At 42.2% G+C, this 20,208-nt stretch overlaps 1 protein-coding gene across 1 annotated transcript in view; it reads left to right on the top strand.

Moving 5' to 3' along the window:
- Positions 1–1,325: 1,325 nt before the first annotated feature.
- st3gal3b (ST3 beta-galactoside alpha-2,3-sialyltransferase 3b) overlaps positions 1,326–20,208 on the top strand; it is a gene marked incomplete at its 3' end in the record, with an annotated part of 109,667 nt that continues 90,784 nt past the window's right edge. Inside the window, exons 1-4 of the mRNA XM_083782620.1 lie at positions 1,326–1,571; positions 6,524–6,671; positions 19,277–19,342; positions 20,012–20,059. Of these exons, the coding sequence (XP_083638746.1) occupies positions 6,563–6,671; positions 19,277–19,342; positions 20,012–20,059 (223 nt within the window). The 5' untranslated portion in view covers positions 1,326–1,571; positions 6,524–6,562. The remainder of the gene's footprint in view (positions 1,572–6,523; positions 6,672–19,276; positions 19,343–20,011; positions 20,060–20,208) is intronic.

Below are 20,208 nucleotides of genomic sequence, written 5' to 3'. Positions count from 1 at the left end.
TGTTAAGAGAAAAAAAAATATATATATAATAACAATAAAATACATGATGGGAAGCCTCAATAAAGTGCTACGGGGAGAAGGCTAATCTGAAGAGGTGTGTTTTTAGTTTTTGTAAAATTGTATTCCATAATTTTGGTGCATAAAAAGAGAATGCGGCCTCTCCTATTTTCTTTCGTGGTTTATTTTTTCCTTTTGTGGTTAGTAAACCTGCTGTTGAGGATCTTAATGTTCTAGATGGAGTGTATGATGGTAAGAAATCTGTATGCAGGGCCTTGGCTGTTGAGTGCTTTGTAAACTATAAGTAGTACCTTAAAATCTATTCTATGGGAGACCGGAAGCCAGTGGAGGGTGTGTAATACTGGTGTGATGTGTTCTCTTTTCTTTGTTTTCGTTAATAATCTAGCAGCAGAGTTTTGTATGAGTTGTAGTCTGTCTATGGCCAGTCCTGTGAATAGAGCGTTGCAGTAATCTATTCTAGGCGGCTAGTGACAAAAGCATGGGTGATTTTTTCAGCATCTGGTTGTGTTAGGAAGGGTTGTATCTTGGCTATATTTCTGAGATGAAGAAATGCAATTTTGGTTATTTTGTTGATGTGGGATGTGAAGTTGAGGTCTGAATATATTATCACTCTGAGGCTGGTTACTTGTGGTTTAACCCACGTGGCTAGATGTCCTAGTCATGGTGACGCGAGGTTACCTCAAGCTCAAACATATATAAAACCATACTGCCGTGTGGACACGTTTGTCACACAAATATGGTCTTCTTTTGATTATGAGGAGACTTATAAATTGAGTTGATTCATGATGACAATGATGCAGCCAAGCCTCAAAATAAAGTGCAAGCAGTGCATTAACTATTATGGTGTACTATTATTAACACCTTATTGAACTAAACAGGCAATTGAACTAAGTATTAAAGAAGTAGGCTACTGTACATTATTATATCTCTATCATTGCTGCTGAATAAGGTTAACGACAATAGGGGGGGGGGGGATTCGATGGGTAAATAAAAGCATGCCAGCAAACATTGCAAAGGCATAACACAATGCGACGTAACAGCTGACGAAGAGCGAGCCCACCACGTGAAGAATGAGCTGAAAAGGTGCATTCAGCTCAGTTAAAAAGAGAGAGAGGGCATAGTAAATTCAACTGAAATGCCCATGTGACTGCTGCTACTGACAGACCGAGCTGTAGGTCTGACTCTGTCTGTGGAGAGGAGGAGGAGGAGGATGGGGGTGGTGATGATGAGGAGGATGATTAAATAGAAAAGGGGGGCTCGTTTCGTTGTACCGGTGTTGAGCAGGGACGGCGGTGTGGGTACGGTTAATGGGATTATAGAACTGGAAAGAGAAAGCAGACTGCATGAGCGTCTTGTCTTGATTTGAGCTCACACACACACACACACACACACACACACACTGCTTGCTTGGGGAGACTCGATCGCTGGATTTTAGACATGATCATGGTCGGGAAAGGGGGGAGAACGCGGTCGTGTTATCGACCTTTTCATTATTTAAACTAAGACATATGTTTTCTCCCTTCTTCATCCAAGGACCGCGCGTAAAGGGCAAGGTAAACTATTCATATCTTTTTTTCTCTCATCTCATCTCCTCTCCTAATCTAATCAATCGAGGGGGCATGATTTATACACAAAACCGTCCACGTCTCGTGTTTGAGTCGTCCGAAACAGCGATGGTGGTAACGGTAGTGAAATTAGGCAGAGAGAGAGCAGTGAGCACAGCGTCTGGTGAAACAGCAGCTTGTGTCGTTGTTGCCGTTCCAGTAAAAACTGTTATTTGTTCCGCTGCCAGGCGGTGGTGCGCAGCATACTGTATGATATCACACAAATACAATGATTCGTTGGTATTATCTCACGGATTCTGAGTCATCTGACATGTTTCGCTTATTCTCTGAGTCTGAACCCAAAGCCCCTTTGCTTGCCTTGCCACACACACTCATTGTGATGTCGTTGTTGTACTAACTGACTGCAGCTGAGCAGGCCCGCGGAGGACATCAAAAAGACAAATCCCTCACACCGCATGTCGCTGGACAAAGATGACGTATTTTCAAATGGGATTTTTTTTTTTTTTTTTACAAAAATATGAAAATGTGACATTTTTGTCGAACAACACGGGTCCCCCCGCCGCGACTAATGTAAATGAAGCCCGTTTACGGTTAGCTCTACTGCCAACGGTTAGCTGTAGCTGTTAGCTGTGTGTGTGTGTGCAGTGTGTGTGTTCGTCATGATCCATCTGCTCTCTGTAACGTTAGCCGATCAAATGTAACATTATATTGGTTCTGACGGTGTAGAGGTGTAGCGTTACTCCAGTAACTGGACTAAAAAGCGTGACTGAAGATGTGAAACTAGCAAGTTGCAACAACAGATGTTTGTTGAGCTGTTGTGTCATAAATGCATGAGCTAGCACGTACATTAGAATGGGATACCATACCAGGCAGCATAACGTACCGTTATTTCTGTGGCTAGCGGCTAAATTAGCCAGTTAACTTCCCTGGAATACGATAATGGAAAGGGGACACGTACGGGCACAGATTTCAACCCCCTTCTTTTTAAATAACATTAGAAAGAGTGATATTTGATTCAAAGACATCGGTCAGCCCCAGAGAGAGAAAGGTGACACTGTCCCTGTCCGCTTGTGCTGTTTAATTGTTGTGTCCTGTTGTACGGATGTTACAATGTTTCTAGCTCTGGTATAGACCTAGCCCTCCAAGCAGAACCCAAATGCTACTGAAGTTTCTGACATTTGTTCGACCCAGTGCATTGGGTCCTGTTCCACGTCGTCCATGCCACCTGATTAAAACATTTACTGGCTCATGTTTACATGGTAAAACGCCTCCCCGCGGCATGTGACGCCATTATTTTCCTTGAGTTATTCTGAATTCGGTAACTTTAAGTAGCTATACATCCCGGTGCGAATATCTCCTGTGGCGCGGAAGCCGTTAAGTATTTTTAATATATGTTTGCCCGATTTGGAAGCTTGGATTCTTCTTGTTTATTGACACCTCATTGTACCGCCTATCTGGCTAGCTAGTGGCGCTATAGCTATGACACAGCAGATCAGAGGCAGGGACGTAGCCTCACAAGCCAACCGCACACCGGGAGGCGGTACAATAAACGGTAAACAAACAAGAAGAAATAAAGCGACCAAATCGGTCAAACAAAGATTAAAAATACTTAACGGCTTCCGCGCCACAGGAGATATTCGCACCGGGATGTATAGCTACTTAAAGTTACCGAATTCAGAATAACTCAAGGAAAATAATGGCGTCACATGCCGCGGGTCCTATTTTAGAGAGAATCTCCACATCCGCATTTAGGAATTTCCATACGAAAATACACTAGCGAGCAGGGACCCAACGTAAAACTAAACAAAATATCAAAAAAGTTTTACGTAGGGTCCCGAAAGGGGCTAGTATAGACCATAGTTTCATGTTATTTATGTTGTTGTTTCTTTACTGTAGACATAGCAGATGCATGCTGCTGTTCTGTTACAATGAATGTGTCCTGGTGGTGTGCAATGTCGTGCTCTGTTCTGTTTGTGGTGGTGTATTCGCCTAGACTCTGGTAGATAGATGCATTTATCGATTTTGATGTCAGAATCGATCAATTCTAAATCTTAGGCTATATTGTTGATATGCGATGAATGTGTTCTTCTGTTGTGTAGGCCTATTGTTGATAACTGTTGCAGCACTGTTTGGTTTTGTTTGTTCTACTGAAAGACCCATTGAAATATGAGTAGCCAAAACACCTTTATAGTCAGTACTTAATCATCAGTAATTGGATACATGCGACTGTTTGGGCAGAGTTCAGGAATTCAGCTAATCTGTATTCTTGAGTAATCTTGAAATGCCATAGGCTACTGTCAAAAGTAAAGATGGGGCGGCTGTAGCTACAAGCCTGAGTTTCACAATTTATTGTCCACGCTGTGTTTTCATGTTCTTTTCTAGCACTGGGCAGGTGGAGTGACTATTAAATATCTCTACTTTGTGGGTCATACTCTGTGGTTTTCTTTTAACCCTAGTTTGGATTACACCTGTTGTCCTTTCTTTTAGGTTTAGGCTCCTGTACCATTTGAAATGATTCTGGCATGGTTTTGGTTGAGGCATTACAAGTGGATCTGGGATGGCTCAGAGTCAGAGTGCAGCTCAGGCACCTGCCAAGAGTTTGCAAACCCTCATTTGCACTTACCTCCAGCTGTTCAGAAGATGAAAACAAGCAACTACATTCTAAGTGAAATCCAAAATGAGGCCCACTGCATGGTCCCGTTTTTTAACATTTTATTGCCTACTGATCCTGATGGCATACTTAAACATAAATGTATGATATTATAAACAATATAGGCAACCCAGTGTATTTAGTGTAGGTAGGTAGCGGTCTTGATACCGGAAGGTCGCCAGTTCGAATCCCCGGACCGGCACGTTAAAATTACCACCGCTGAAGTGCCCTTGAGCAAGGCATTGGACCCCTACCATGAAATGTTCTATGAGCAGGGTGTGGCTGTAAACAAGCATCTCAAGCTTAGTGCACTTCCCTGGGTAAACAAAGAACTTTGCTTTGCTTTGCTTTACAGATATTCCACACACATGGGTCTTCTCTCTCCTACCATAAGTGGCATGCAGGCTGGGTGTGAATCACAGCGCACAGTGGCTCTTCTTTGGTCAATTTAAAATCTCTTGTACCAAATGCTTGTTTACCACCTGTTGAACGCAGTGGCTTCTATTGAATGCAGTAGAGAGGACGACTAGGCAAACAAACCAATTTTTGTCTCTCGAATAAGTCATATTTAAGTAAATAAATGCAAAGATATTGATGTTTTGAAATTCAATTATTGAATTGATTTCTTGCAAAGCCTTCACTCTCCATGCCGGCTTATCTAATCAAAATGCATAAGGGGAGAATGCCCACTTGCCCAGGCATAGTACTGTCTAGTTTCTGACCTCCTTGAATTTTGGATTGAAAGGGAGAGACTAATGAGAAGGGGGGAAAAGGCAACGCATTGAGAATTTGAGATAAAGCCTCAAATCTACTCAAGTAAACGATTAACCATCAAAGCTCTGTCCTCAAGGTCTGCGTTGACATTCCTGTAGTGTAGAAGCTTTAATATTGGCTGACCCTTTACCTCCTTCCCTAGATTCGTCCCGCCTCTGCCCTCTGCCCTCTCTCTCCTCCATATGTACTTGAGTTTTCTCGAGTGCTCTCAATCTGCAATTGCATTTCTGGTTTACGTTTCAGGGGTAAAGTGTTTTTATTTTTTTGCTGTTAGAGGAACCGCTCCTTCCTTCCTACTGTAAAGTAGGAAGGAACTGTAAAGCCATACCCACTTCCTATGGAACTGTAAAGCAATACCCAGAATCTTGGCCACTCACTCAGTCACACTCGGTCACTCGGTCATAACGGTGATGTTATGGTGAAATTGGTGACCTACTGTATGTGACCATTCTTGTGGAAGTTGTGGACTTCACTTAACTTACATGGAGGCCTTTTAAATACGTGCCCTAAATACAGGGGTCCCTATAACAACATATTTTCAGATGGGGGTCGGCGGCCAAATACATAGTTTTTGGGGATTCTTGGTTTGAGAACAACTGATCTAGACGAATTCAGAAACGGGTCTCATGGTCACAGCTTACGTATTTCCTGTAGGCGGAGCCGACATGGCTGCGGGGTAAACCCACACGTCTTCTACTACAGTGAACTGTATTAGTGACTGATGTTAGTCTGCCTCAAACGTTACTCTTTTACCTGCTTTTTACTAACACTAACATTACAAATATGGCCAGAACATCGGGATGAACCTGTGTAGTTTATGGCTGCTCCAACAGTAGTGGCAACATTCCAATAAATAAATAAAACGAAATGTCAAAATATCCACCACGGTGGCTGAGACCAGAGCCATAGAGTAATGGTTGAGACGAAGCAGTGAAAGGTCCTGAAATATGCATAACGTCAGTCTTACCCAATACCCAATCTTTCTGTTTTATGAACACAAGGCTGCTGTACTTTATACCTCCAATACTAAGCATTTAAAATATGAGAAGAGGTGCGGGTTCACCCCGCAGCTATGCCGGCTCGGCCTATAGGAAATACGTTAAGCTGCGACCATGAGACCCGTTTCTGAATTCGTCTATACATGCAGTAGAAACAGGTTTTTCAGAAAACTGTCAGGATTTAGAAGACATCTTTTTTTTTTAGAATCTGATCTCAGGTCTTTAGCCCATTTTGGGCCGGAACCCCTTTTGGCGTTAGCATTATGTCATGCTTTAGCAATTGAAAAAATATCAGATCTACAAGCTGTACGAGCTTGTAGGGTCTGCTATTTTTGAAAAATCGAAGAAACGACCGACATAGAAACATAGCTTTTTCAGAAAACTGTCAGGATGTAGAAGACATTTTTTTAATCTGATCTCAGGTCAGAATGGAAAACTGTCAGGATGTAGAAGACATTTTTAGAATCTGATCTCAGGTCAGAATGGATTAAGTGAATCTCTCTCTCTTGTCTTCTCAGGTGATGAGCCGAATGGTGCCATATCAATGACTGAAGACCATGATGCCCTTCCGCAAGCTGCTGTTCGTCCTGTGTCCCATGCTGGTCCTGGGCTTCATCTACTACTCCTCTGGGAAGTTACACCTGCACGTATGGGGCCAGAAGCCACGTGAGTAACCCCGAAACGCTCTTCTTTTTGTGATCTTCCTGTTGGGCTTTTTTACTTGTTTGTCTGTCCCCCCTTTTATATTGCCAATACTGTTCCATATCTCCCCCCCCCCCCCCCGCTAGTTCTGCTTGGTCATCTAAGAGCCCTGTGTGTTTTTTTTATCCTGTTGTTATGGAGCAATTTTTTTTTTTTTGCTGTTGCAGTTTGCTTCTTCTTTTCTTGTCAATCCTTTTTTAAGCTTTTGGTCTGTTGTTTTTGCCACTTGGCTCCTTGCTGGGTGTCTAGGCCCCACTTGAGTTTGCTTCGGTTAATCTGCCAGTCCATCTTTTCACTTCATCAGAGGCCCCCCGTATGTTGTGGGAGAGCTTATCACGTTTCTTTTTGTACGTCCATTCCATACATAGCTATGGCAATCTATCTCAGTTATTTGAACTAATGAAAAATGTAGAAAGGAGGGACGCCCGCACACCGCCTGCCACTTGCTAGGTTCAGAGCATTTATTATTGAGATGCAACGTTTCGGTCTTGCAACGTTCCTCAGGTCGGACCTTCCTCCAAGCCTGAGGAAGGTCGCAAGAACCAAACGTTGCTTCTTAATAATACATGCTCTGTCTGAACCTAGCCATTGGCGGTGTGCGGGTGTCCCTCCTTTCTACATGGTATGCCTCGTCATCATCGCACCTGCTCCAAATTACCTACTGGGTGTGTGGAAGTCATCTCTCTATAACTAATGAAAAATAAAAACAATACATTTTACTGGTCACTCTTGCAGTGCAAGAGTGACAACTGACAAGTGTCATGTATTCACGCTCTTTTCCACTCACTAGTCGCTACTACTGTGTTGTTGTTGTTTCCTTGTTTCGACCACAAATAGAAATTCTTTCTTAACCTCGTAGCTACTTAACCTCCCCACGGTTTGTTTTCTACTTTTCTTAATGTGTACACATCATGGTTGTTGAGCCTGACACCATTTAACGACTGTTCATCAGATGAACTGGAAAACGAGTGATGCCAAATTGCCAATCTTTGTTTTTACAGTTGAATCGTTACAATCTTCGACAGCCTCAACAAGTAGAGGGTGTAGTAGTCACAAAACCTTAGGGTTTAGGCATATTTTGCGGCAGTTACTGTACGTACTGCATTTTGTATTCACTCAAACCTGTGCTGCGAACTAATTGAAACATTTCTTTTTGGGGGAAAAGCACGTTCAGCATGTTCAACTGAAAACCGATGTGAATAATCTATTCATTTATTCATTATTAGAACCCATATTTTTTTTAATCTGCTCGTCAATTGACGTAGAATAAAAATTCAGATGAGGTGACATGCATCAGCGGGTGTGAATGGCATTTTTGCAATACTGCCTGTCTGTCACACTGAGCACACAGCTTACTTCTCTTTCTCACTTCTCCCTCATTGCCTCTTTTTTCTGAGGGATCCAAACCCAGCATGGTTGCAGGTGGCACCATGGAGATTCATCGGCAAACGCATCGGTATCGGCTGATATTGGCCTTAAACCAATGTATCAGTAATCGGTATCGGTAAAATAATATATTGGTTTTAGCAGATATTTTAGTTTATGTTGGAAAAAACAAAAGCCTGAAAAAGCTTTTTGTGATGATGTCATGATGATGGTTGATATTGGTGTTTTCTGGAGAAGCTTTCAAAAGAGTCAACAAGTTGGAACATTTTTAAATAAATATACTACATTCATGCTGTTTATTTTGGGATATGGGCCAACATTTCAATAATGGTGCATCCCTAGTTTTGGAATACAGAGGCATTGCTTTTTTTTTTTCAAATTCAGTGTTCATAAGCCGAGCAGTCGTCGTTCCTACTCTCACCTGTGGTCATGAAATGTGGGTCGTGACCCAAAGAATAAGGTCGCGAATACAAGCGGCCGAAATTAGTTTTCTTCGTGGCTGGTATCTCCCTTAGAGATAGGGTGAGAGACTCGGAGTAGAGTCGCTGCTTCTTCGCCTGGAAAGGAGCCAGCCTAGGTGGTTCGGGGCATCTGGTTAGGATGCCTCTCGGGCGTCTTCCTATAGGGAGGTCCTCGTGGCACGTCCCACTGGGAGGAGTCCCCGGGGCAGACCAAGGCGCAGTTGGGAGGAAACGCATCAACTCACTGGCCTTGGAACGTCTCGGGATCCCCCAGGAGGAAGTCATGTTGCTCTGGAGAGGGAACTCTGGAACACTCTAATGGAGCTGTTGCCCCCGTGACCCGACTATGGATATCATATTGACATCGGTTATTATCGGCCATAACGACAAATAATTGTGTTGGATGTCGATATCGGCCAAGATGTCTAATCGGTACATCCATAGTAGAAAGCCTGCCTGGGGAGCAGAAGGTCCCAGGTTTGATTCCGAGCCCTGGCTGCTCCTCTGGGCAGCACTCAGCTGGGTGAAGCTTAAAACTGAATTCGCCCCATGGGCTGAAATCTGTCTTAACCCATTTTGGGTGGGAACCCGTTTTGGTGTTGGCATCGTGTTACGCTTTAGCTATTGAAAAATAGCAGATCTACAAACTCATACGAGCTTGTAGGTCTGCTATTTTTTTTAAATCGAAGAACGACTGACATAGAAACATAGCTTTTTCAGAAAACTGTCATTTTCAAACAGACATTTTTAGAATCTGATCTCAGGTCAAAATGGGTTAAAAAAGCGCCCTGTTTTCCTATGAATGGGCTCTATGCAGCAGACACTTCCGCGTTCAGTTTGGGCCGCTGAAACGCTTCCGGTCGGCAGCCACTCATTCACTGTGAACGTGTACGGTCGTGATTTTGTAGGAATAAAGTTCCGGTGGGGGCTCCTGTGTTTTTTTTCAACGTACTGTATGAACACTTTCTGAATGCCCCTGTCGAGAGATTCAGTAGCGTAGCTTGGAATCTGTTATTGAAAGATTAGGTCTAATTAGGTCATTAATTTAAGGTCTAATTCCCTACTTAGACTTCTGGCAATGTTTTTGGTGTTTTTTTATTATCTTTTTAAGGTTGCATGGGGTGTCAAAACTCCTGGCCTGTGGGACTAACCAGGGGATGATTTGGGGTAAAATTAACAAACGACATAAACTGAAAATCTTCCCATCATTTTAATGTGTGCGTTCTCTCCCGACCCGCTGCTACTGTGCTGGCAAAGCTGCAGTTGTACATCAAAAACAATGGAGGCGGCAGCCGGCAGGTAACCAACCGCCTGCTGTGTGTAAGCACCTCAGCTCTTTGTTGTGGTACCAGAGTGCCAGACCTCATATTTACAACAAAATGTTGTAAGCATATTTACGTGAGCGCGGTCCCGTGAATTTGTTGCGCGCGTGCTCGTTAGTCGTTACGTGACTCACCAGACCTGGATTCTGGAGGAGAACTGTGTTGGTCTAGGGCAGGCAACAACGCCTGCGTTCCTGGCTTCACGTTTGCAAGGCCCTTTAATTAAGACAGCATTCCGGCTTGTCACTGTTGGCACAAGGCGAAAGGTAACCTGGCCTGCACAAAGTTGTATTTTTGACCAATCCGGCATCCGACCTAAAATTAGTTTGATGCCCCCCTTTTCTAATGCATATGCCATGTTGAAAAACATGATATTTCCTATCAGTTATTTTTAAAGTTGCTTAATGTGGCTGTCTGGTGTCTGCTCACTTGTCAAGAAAAGTGACCCATGGTTGGGGTCTCTGAGCCAGCCATATGAAACCAGCAGAGGGGGCTAGAAGAGATCAACTCTTGACTTCTGCTGGGGGAACCAACATGAGATGTTTTCATTGATAAGGCTTGATCAATTCTTTTGGGGCGATTCTTGGGCATCAGTCACCCGTAGGCTCCATTCTGCTGGTATTTTCTCTGAAAACCTGGGAATTTGGTAGTTTTTTGTTTCGTATATAATTACTGACGTTGTGTGCAACACTATTGAAAGCAATGTATTGCATTGTGTGTTGAGTTGACAGGCCCTTTTTTGATCAATCAAGTCGCCTTAATTCAAGTGGCAGTTCAAGTTCATTTTATTGAACATGTGTATATATAATATTTAACATATATTTATTATATTTATGTTTAGGGGCATGCCATTGTGGTCTTACCTGCACAGGCTTTGCGATAGATCGTGAACTATACGTTTTTGGGCAACCCCTGGCCTAAAGCATCCAGGGAGAGAGAGATGTACCCCTCCCGTAAGAGAAGGGGTTTTTGGATGAAAATTGTGAGTGGAAGAAGGAGAAGCTTGATCAAGGCGAAAGAAAGAAATTGGCCAAAATTAAACGATTCTCTCCTCCATCACTATTCACTATTATAGTGTGGCATCATCGTACCTGGAATTATGCGGGAACGCCCACTGAGTGGCAAAAAACTACTTTCTGGCCTTGCCAGCCCATTCATCCAAACAGAAAAGTCCTGTCTGATTGCATTAAACAATGTTAAACTCACCACCGGCACCAACATTGCAGCTGTACGAAAAGCTTGAATTATCCTCTTTTCTATCTCTGCAAAGTCTTTGTTTCATAAAATTCCACCATAGAAACGTTCTGAGCTACTTTCTGTCAAGAAATGCCCTGCATTTGATTATTTTGGAAGTGCTTGTTTTCAATAACACAACATTTTGCTGCCTCCTGCATCATGTGACATTTAGAAACAGGTGGTACACACAGGACGGTTGAGTGATTTCCAACGAGCGCTCCCAACACTCCATGCTGCTCAATGTTTTGCCACTCAGTCTAGATGAGGGGGGGGTGTGTCCTGATGGGAAAACCATGCCTGTGCATACTCTCTATTATGGCGTCATGGACTGTTGGCTGTTGTACAAATTCAAAAGCTCCCTCCTCAAAGCTGTCATGGAGAGAGCCATTCTATAGATCGTGTACATTTTCTCTGTATGCCGTTTGATCTACAGACGACATTATCAGTCTGCCCCGGACTGTAATTGAAACGCAACGTTATTTATTTTATATATATATTAGGGCTGTCAATCGATTAAAATATTTAATCTGATTAATCGCATGATTGTCCATAGTTAACTGTGATTAATCGCAAATCGCATATTTTTTATCCGTTCTAAATATACCTTAAATCAGTGGTTTTCAAGATTTTTCATATCAAGGTCCATTATTTATTCTGCATTTGAGCCACGGACCACCATTTGATGACATTTAGCCTTCCAGACCCAAACTAAAGAACTGTATTGATGTTGGCCAATGGTACCATTACGAGAGATAACAGGCCATGTTGATCAAAATAACATGTTTTCTAAGTTTTCTAATTGTGTAGACTTAAATTAACTTAAGTAATGCAGCTGTTTAACAATTATTCAACTCTTCAGTGTAAAATTGCCATGTGTCTCTCAACCATTCTGTCAAACTTCACAGTGCGTTAATCGCGCGTTAAAAAAAATAGTGCCGTTAAAAGGATTGTGAGTTAACTAGTTAATAGTGCGTTAAGTTTGACAGCCCTAATATATATGTCTGCAGCTGATTATTAACCCATTTTGGGAGCGGGAACCCCTTTTGGTGTTAGCATCATGTTGTGCTTTAGCTATTGAAAAAAAAAGCTCATAGCGCGCCACAGAGTGGCGCGCTACGAGCTTGTAGGTCTGCTATTTTTGAAAGATCGAAGAGCGACTGACATAGAAGACATTTTTTTTAATCTGATCTCAGTCAGGTCAGAATGAAAACTGTCAGGATGTAGAAGACATTTTTAGAATCTGATCTCAGGTCAGAATGGGTGAATAACCTTCTGTGTGATGATTCATGCATGGACGGAACTGGGCCTGTCTTGGATGTAGTCTATAACCACTTCCATGCACGCCGACTCCGGGAACACAAAGAGTAACAGAACCAGACCAGGGTTCTGTCAGGGAGGACGGCCTGGAACGGGGGCCGTCCTTGTACGAGAGATTTCGGGACATTCTGCGGCGCCGTGTTGCCACCAGATGTTTTCCGATTTTTGGATGTCTGTTTGGTGGAACGGGACAGTTTAGTGCATGTCTACAGTTTCCTCTTCCGTGAACCTCTGGGCTGGATATAAGCCACAGAGTTGGGTTTTTTTTTTAATCAAATCTGGATAATCTCTCTTCTTCACTATTTGATTTATTGTGGAGAGTCAAAAAAAAGAAAAAACAATACCCGGGGCCATGTGAAGGAAGCTGCTCGTTGTTGTTTTGGCATTTCTGAAATTCTTAACCCATTTAGACCTGACATCGACATTTAAAAAGATGCCTTCTAAACCCTCACAACTTTCTGAAAAACGTCATGTTTCTATATCAGTGGTGTTCAATATTTCATGTCAAGGACCCCAAAAAGGATATGCCGCTGACACCCATCAGCGAAGCAAAGATTTTAGTTAAAAATGTTCGCTCTGAATGAATATATATTCAGAGATGTACGCCGCATTTTCACGATTTTTCAAAAATAGCAGACCTACAAGCTCGTAGCGTGCCACTATGAGCTTGTAGATCTGCTATTTTTCAACAGCTAAAGCATAACATAATGCTTAAATTCTTTATTTCTTTGCCAAATAAAGTGGCCTGTGTATTGTATGTATAGGTCATGTTATTAACGCTCATCTCCATGGCTTATGTTATGCCCTCATGCGTCCCATTTGGCCCTCAAAAGGCCTTTTCGTTGGTATAACTGGAGGTTTTGTAAAACTTCATACATTTTAGTTGATCAAGCTGATCCCCCTACACTCCTGAAGTCAATTATGCTCGCTTAGCTACTACCAGTCAGACCATTCTCCGTAACTTCACATTTTCGTCGTAGTGCAGGGGTTTTCAACTGATTAATATGAACCAGGGACCACCACCCCTGACACACATTCGCCAGTGTGTAAGGACCTTGAGAATCAACCTGGGGACCACTGTTGTGTTGGGTGGGGGGGGATATGGGCGTGGTGTGGGGGGAGGGAAACATCTTGAAATTAAATGATATTGACTGTTTGAGGGCTTAATTAAATTTGTTAATTTGAGGTGAATTAAATCTAATTATTTAACGGAGATTTGCTAGCGGGCCAGAGCTAAAAGAAAGATAGCGAACCACTTAACCTTCCATAATAATCTCATGTTAATTGATTTCATTGCAACTCATGTATGAGTATGAGAGAGCACACGCATGCGATTGCTTATACGGACACATTTCCTACTAATGGTGACTCAACCAGTCAATCCGGTATACTCCCCCCTTTCGAGTTGAAACTCCTTTTTCTGCGGAAGTTCTAGGCGTCCGACTTCCCAGTTAAATTTCAACATTGACGACGTGTCATCACCAGGTCATTAGTGCACCGTTTCTCAACTAGTCTGATTAAAAACAAATCTTTACTCTTGTAAAGTGACATACAGTTATACACACATGTCCATGGCACATGGGAATCCCTTAGTCTCATTTTAATTATTACTGAGTTTTTCAAACCACACATAAATGGACTGAACATAAATTGAAGCTGAAAGCGTGGAGTTAAGAGTTGTGGTACGTGGCCTGGGGTCCACCTATGCTTTCTATGGCATATAGGCAGGATCCGCCGGGAGAATCTAGACGCAGCTGCGTGACATGAGACTAATTAGGTGTGTGTGTGTGTGTGTGTGTGTGTGTCAAAGGTGCAGACGATCAGAAATCAGCGAGAATGAAGAGAGTGATCGACGTTTGCGCTATACTGTATGCCAAATTGACGTCTGGGTTTTCCGAGGCTTGGTGTTGTGGTGAAAACCAGGACCAATTTGGTTTTAAATGTTGGAAAAAACAAAACATTTTTAGTGTTTTCTTTATTTTATTTTTTTTTATTTGTCGTGACCCAGCGTGAAGCCGAGGTAAATCCTGAACAAACCCGAAGACATCTGGTCAGCGTAAGTTGGCACCCAGTTAGTCATTCACCTCCAGCTCTGTCACTTAAGAGTGCGTGTGTAATAAGCTGACATCCATGGCGTTGTCTGCGTGTGCTGCATGGTAGTGGAAATGGCACCTCAGGGTGTCACATCTCCCAGTCAGACCACACCAGCTGGGCTATGAAATGACCTGCCAAGTTAGTCACAGCCACAACTTATCTATATTGTTTTTTTACCAACCAGGCAGCTGCATGGTTAGATGACTAGTACAATATGTTAAATATACATGAGCACATTACTCCGCTTAAATATTCAACAACCTTCGCATGCCATAGATTTTAAACATTAAAAAACCCCGCTATGCTCTAATGCACAATGGTGAGGCAAAGGTGTTATTACTCATGTCTCGTTCAGCATTGGGCTGGTGGTGGCTTACGGTACAGGCTGGCCACCTGCTCTTAAAAAGACACCTGTTTACATGACACGAGGGATTCTCTGTCCCCGAGCGTGCCGAGTATCGATAACGGCCACGAGGCAATCCACTTTCAAGTGAGACGAGAGGTCACACTGTTCACTAATTAGGGGAATCCGATCTGACAACTTAGTTGGCTCAGACAATGCTCGGCTTCTGAGGTGTTTGCATTCTATTTTATAGAAATAAAGTCATTTTTTTTCTTTTACACAGCGGATTACCTTCATCTCTTGTCAGGATTTACTGTACATGCTTTGCTTTTATCTACAGCCAGCCCAGAAGTCTTTGTTCCTTCCTCTTTGGTTTAACCCATTTTGGGCGGGCACCCATTTTTTTTCCTTCTTTTTAAAGCATTATGTTATACTTTAGGCTATTGAAAAATAGCAGATCTACAAGCTCGAGCTTGTAGGTCTGCTATTTTTGAAAAGTCTTTTGAATATATGTTCTTTCGGAGCAAACTTTTTTTTTTAACTCAAATCTTTGCTTCCCTGGAACGACTTATCTTCAGATGGGGGGGAATTAAAAAACTTCAGTGCACTGTGCCTACACATGTTGCGACTGCAAGTCGCAACATGTGTAGGCACAATGCAAGGAATAAATGCATTCGCCATGTATCTGAAGGAAGTCTGATCCAATAATTTTTAGATTTCTCCAGTTTAATCCTGAGTTTAGGTTTTGTTGTGTTCAAGATCTGATTTTAGGCATGTTTAAGCCTCCAGGAAAATCCGCGTTTTGTAGTTCTATTTTTGGCTAATTGTTTGGGTTTGAAGTATTCTGGTCCCTCGCGTGCTGGTGTGTTGATTTCTTTTAGCTTGCTGTGTACTAGATAATCTTTAAGGTTTTTGTTTTTTCTGTAGGCCGATATAATTTTATAATCTTTTAGAAGATCATCCGTTCGGTTCTCAAAATTCCTTTTTATTCTGTTGTTGGCTAGTGTGCTCTGTGTTGAATAACTGGTTATCAGGGCCAATTTAGGGCCTGGATCTCGCACTCTTATTTCTAAGAAGGTACTTTGAGCTTTCCGGAGGAATGTCCTAGTGTATCCCCTTAGTCTGAGTGCCTTTAATAGTGTTTTACAAGCTATTTTGAAATCACTTCTTTGCGTGCAAATCCTATGGAATCTTAGTAGTTGTGATTTGACTATCCCTGTGTAAGAGTGTGTCGGGTGAAATTACGTTTTGTGTAATAGGGCGTGGGTGTCTGTTTCTTTAAAGAATACTTTTAAGTCTAGTTTCCCATTTGTGTTAAAGTTTGGGCCCTTGAAGATTGTTACATCAAGAAAGTCAATCCTTTCAGTGTGTGTCACAAATGTTATCGTTATGGATCTATGATGGCTATTAAGAACATCAATAAATTCCTGGAATTATTCCTTGCTATGTTCCCATATTCCAAAAATATCATCCAGAAACCTATAATAATGTGTTGGTTTAAGTCTGCATTTTTCTAGTGCTGTCTGCTCCCATATGCTCATGTAAATGTTTGCATAAGATGGTGCAAATCGCTTTCCCATGGCCGTCCCTTTGATTTGTAAATAAAATTTGTTGTTAAAGGAAAAATCATTCTGGGTTAGATTTAAGTCTAGTAATTGGAGTAATTCCTCCTCTGGTCGATTTGTGTCTGGGTATTTATTAAAGACTTCTTTAACTGCTAGTAGGCCTGCTTCTGTCTCAATGTTTGTGTAGAGGCTGTCTATATCTATCGAAAACAACAAGGCCTCCTTTCCTACTATAATAGCTTTAATTTTGTCCACAAAATCGTAAGTGTCTTTTATAAAACTGGGGTGTTTTATCGACAGTGGGTTTAGGAAATATTCAATAAACTCTGCTGTCTGATAAGTCTCACTGCCACAGTCCGACACAATTGGTCTACCGGGTGGAATTTCATATGGTATTGTCCATGAATCCGGGCTTTTGTGTATTTTTGGTAAAAGATAAAATATCCTAGCTCGAGGGCTGTCCTGTCCTATTAAATATTGATGTTGTTTGGCATTTATGTGTTTTTTTTCCCTCAGTTTGTTAACAATGGCTTGGGCTTTTCTCGCTGTCTCTATGTAAATTGGTTGGTCTAATTGCCTATAATGATCCTGATTGTTGAGTTGTCTCTCACCTTCTAACAGGTATTGGTGTCTGTCCATAATTACTATGCAGGAGCCTTTGTCTGCTGGCTTGATTACGATTTGTTTGTTGTTGATTAGTTCCCTAAGTGCCCTGGTTTGTTCTATTGTGAGATTTTTCCTTAATGTGTCCTGGTATGTGGGGTGGGGGGGGGCAATTACATATATTTTTGGGGGTCCTTGACATGAAAATGTTTGAGAACGACTGACACAGAAACATGAGGGTTTTTCAGAAAACCTGTCAGGATTTAGAAGGCATTTGTAGAATCGTCCTCGGGTTTGAACGGGTTAAAGAAAAGGCACTATAGGTTGGCTCACTTGGCTGTGCGTCAGCAGTCGGATGAAGGCATTTCAAAACAGCTGTGTTGTGCTTATTTTCATAGCGAGAGAACACGAACCCAGATCGTTTTTATTTTGGTCCCACAAGGCCTCGTTTGGTTTGAACCACAGCCCTCTTTGTTTTGCAAGGGCTTCCCGCTTTTTTAAAATTATATCTCTGTTAAATTAAATAGACAAATCTGGGGATGTGGATGGGGGAAATGTGTGCAATGTTTGCCAAAAGTTTTAAAACACAATAAACAATGCTTGAGGTACAATCGTGGTGCTGCACGCACCTGTTCATTGGCCATATTCCCACGGTGGCCATTTTACTCTTTGGGCCGATTCATACTCCTATTTTACCGCTGTTTCGGCGCTGTAGTGCCGAAATGATTTCGGCTCGTCAGAAATTTTCAGTAGCACCGAAGAGCCGACTTTAGGACGGTACCCGCCCCCCCGAACCTCAAATGACGTAAAATTGTAGGCTCTACAGAGCCGAACCGACTTTTATTCGGCTCTAAAATAGGAGTATGAATCGGCCCTTACTCAAACGAACGTCGAAAGACTTCAGAGAGAGAGACGGTGTTAACCCATTCTGACCTGAGATCAGATTCATACGAGGTTTCCGCCGGACACACACTGGTCTGATGAACCCATTCTGACCTGAGATCAGATTCTAAAAATGTCAGTCGCTCTTCGATTTGAAAAAATTAGCAGACCTACAAGCTCGTATCGCGCCACTCGGTGGCGCGATATGAGCTTGTAGATCTGCTATTTTTAAATAGCTAAAGCATAACATGATGCCAACACCAAAATGGGTGCCCGGTCAGAATGGGTTAATTAAGTGGGACATCTAAGGATGCTCCCCTTTGCATTTAATCCTAGAATAAGCGGGGGCAAGTGTCTGTTTTTGGAGGTGAACATCTCTTTTAGCCACTCGATTCCAATATTAATCTTTTGGCATTACTCTGTAATGAGCTCTGTGTCCTGGGGCCGTCCACTCGGGGTCTTCTGCTGTTTAAGATGAAGAGAATCCGGGTTAGTTGACCCCCAAAGAAGACACAACAGCAGTGTTGGCTTTGACAGCAATTTTTGTGTTGTAGGCTTAGTCTCTTGAATAGTTTTCATTTAGTTTTAGTCACATTTTAGTCACCTGGAATGTTTTAGTGTTTTGGTCTAGTTTTGGTCGACTAAATATCATGATTTTAGTCTTTTGTCGACTAAATATCATGATTTTAGTCAACTAAATATACACTGGATTTAGACTAAAATGTGTTTTGGCGGGCCTTGATGCCATCGTAGATTCGTAATGGCTGATTATACACCTGCTGAAAATAGCTGATCTACAAGCTCGTACACAAGCTTGTACACAAGCTCACAAGTTGTGAGCTTGTAGATCTGCTATTTTCAGCATGCAAACAAGTGTAAAATGACTTTTCTTTTACTTGTACCAGTCCCTTCCCAACATTTTTAGTCTAGTTTGTATTTGTTGATGAAATTGTCAACATATTTAGTCTTTAGTTTTAAGTCATCACAGCTTAGTTTCAATTTAGTTTTCCATTTAGTTTTCGTCAGTGGAAAAAAAGTTAGTCGACGGAACATTTTTCGTTTTGGTATTAGTCGACGAAAGTCAACACTGCACGACGACACAGATGCCCGCAGACCTGTTTTTTTTAGGAGGAAGTAAAAAATGTGTTGTGCTGTTTTCCTGGCTCCCAATTTCTGCGTCCCGTTTCCATTTTTACACTTTTTATTTGTGTGTTTGTTTGTTCTTCTGCTCTGTCGCTGCCTTCCACAGGATCAGCAGATCATGATGCTGTCTCTGTCTGTCTGTCTGTCTTGTCTTGTCTTCGACTTCATCCACAAACTGTGTTAACATTCCGACCCTCACCCCCCTTTTTGTTTGCAGAGAAAGATGCAGATCCTACAATGGCAGTCCCCCTTAAAGGGACCACAGGTAGTAGAAGAACCACAGGTAGAAGCAAAAAGGCCACTTATGTTTGGGTGGTGGTGAAACCCGGGGGGGGTGGGGGATGGTGCTTTAATAGGTGCTCAGGTGCTCATAATTGGATCCTCGGTTCTCTGCTATACCTGGGGGCGATACAAAGGCCTTGCAATTTTTTCCCCCCCTTCACTCATTTTGGCTTTTTTCATTTGATATATATATATATTTATTTTTTTGCTCATTCACTCATTTTCCTCAGTGTTTTTCCTGGTATTTTCTCTTTTCAAAAAATACCTATTTTCAGCCATAATAGCTACTAAAAACAACCGCAATGGGGGTGCATTGATTCAGGAGGGTTGATTTGCCCCTGCTATATATATATATATATATATATATATATATATATATATATATATATATATATATATATATACGTCCGCCTGCTGTCTGTCTCCCGACCCGGAGGAGATCGATCCACATTTAATGGTGGTTTTATTTAATTCAACCTGCGGGTGGAACTAACATGACTAACCACTACTCTTCTTCCTCCTCCTCCTCCTCCTGATTTATTCATGTCTTTCTTGACGTTGTTTTTCTTTTTGGATTTGTCGTCGGGAGTGCTCTCTCAAGCTCACACAACTGTTGCATGTGGGCTGACGCTCTCGCCAGCAGCCTTAACTCACCCCTCTTGTGTTTCAGAGTCGGAAACGGACATTGCTCTCACCGTGGGACGAATAGTGGGCTCAGGTACAACAAAAGCTCTCTCTCCACACCTGCGCCCCCCCCCCCCCCCCATCTCCTCTTTTTTCTTCTCCGCCTTCTGTAAGAAACCCTTCTGAAACAACCCGAGACACTTCAGCGGCCATGTTTGGAGGGCTATTTATATATCTTTTTTT

This window comes from Protomyctophum parallelum (genome assembly GCF_964188405.1).
Source record: "Protomyctophum parallelum genome assembly, chromosome: 14".
Lineage (NCBI taxonomy): Eukaryota > Metazoa > Chordata > Actinopteri > Myctophiformes > Myctophidae > Protomyctophum > Protomyctophum parallelum.
Note: the sequence above shows the minus strand (reverse complement) of the source record. Positions and strands in the feature narration are given on the sequence as shown.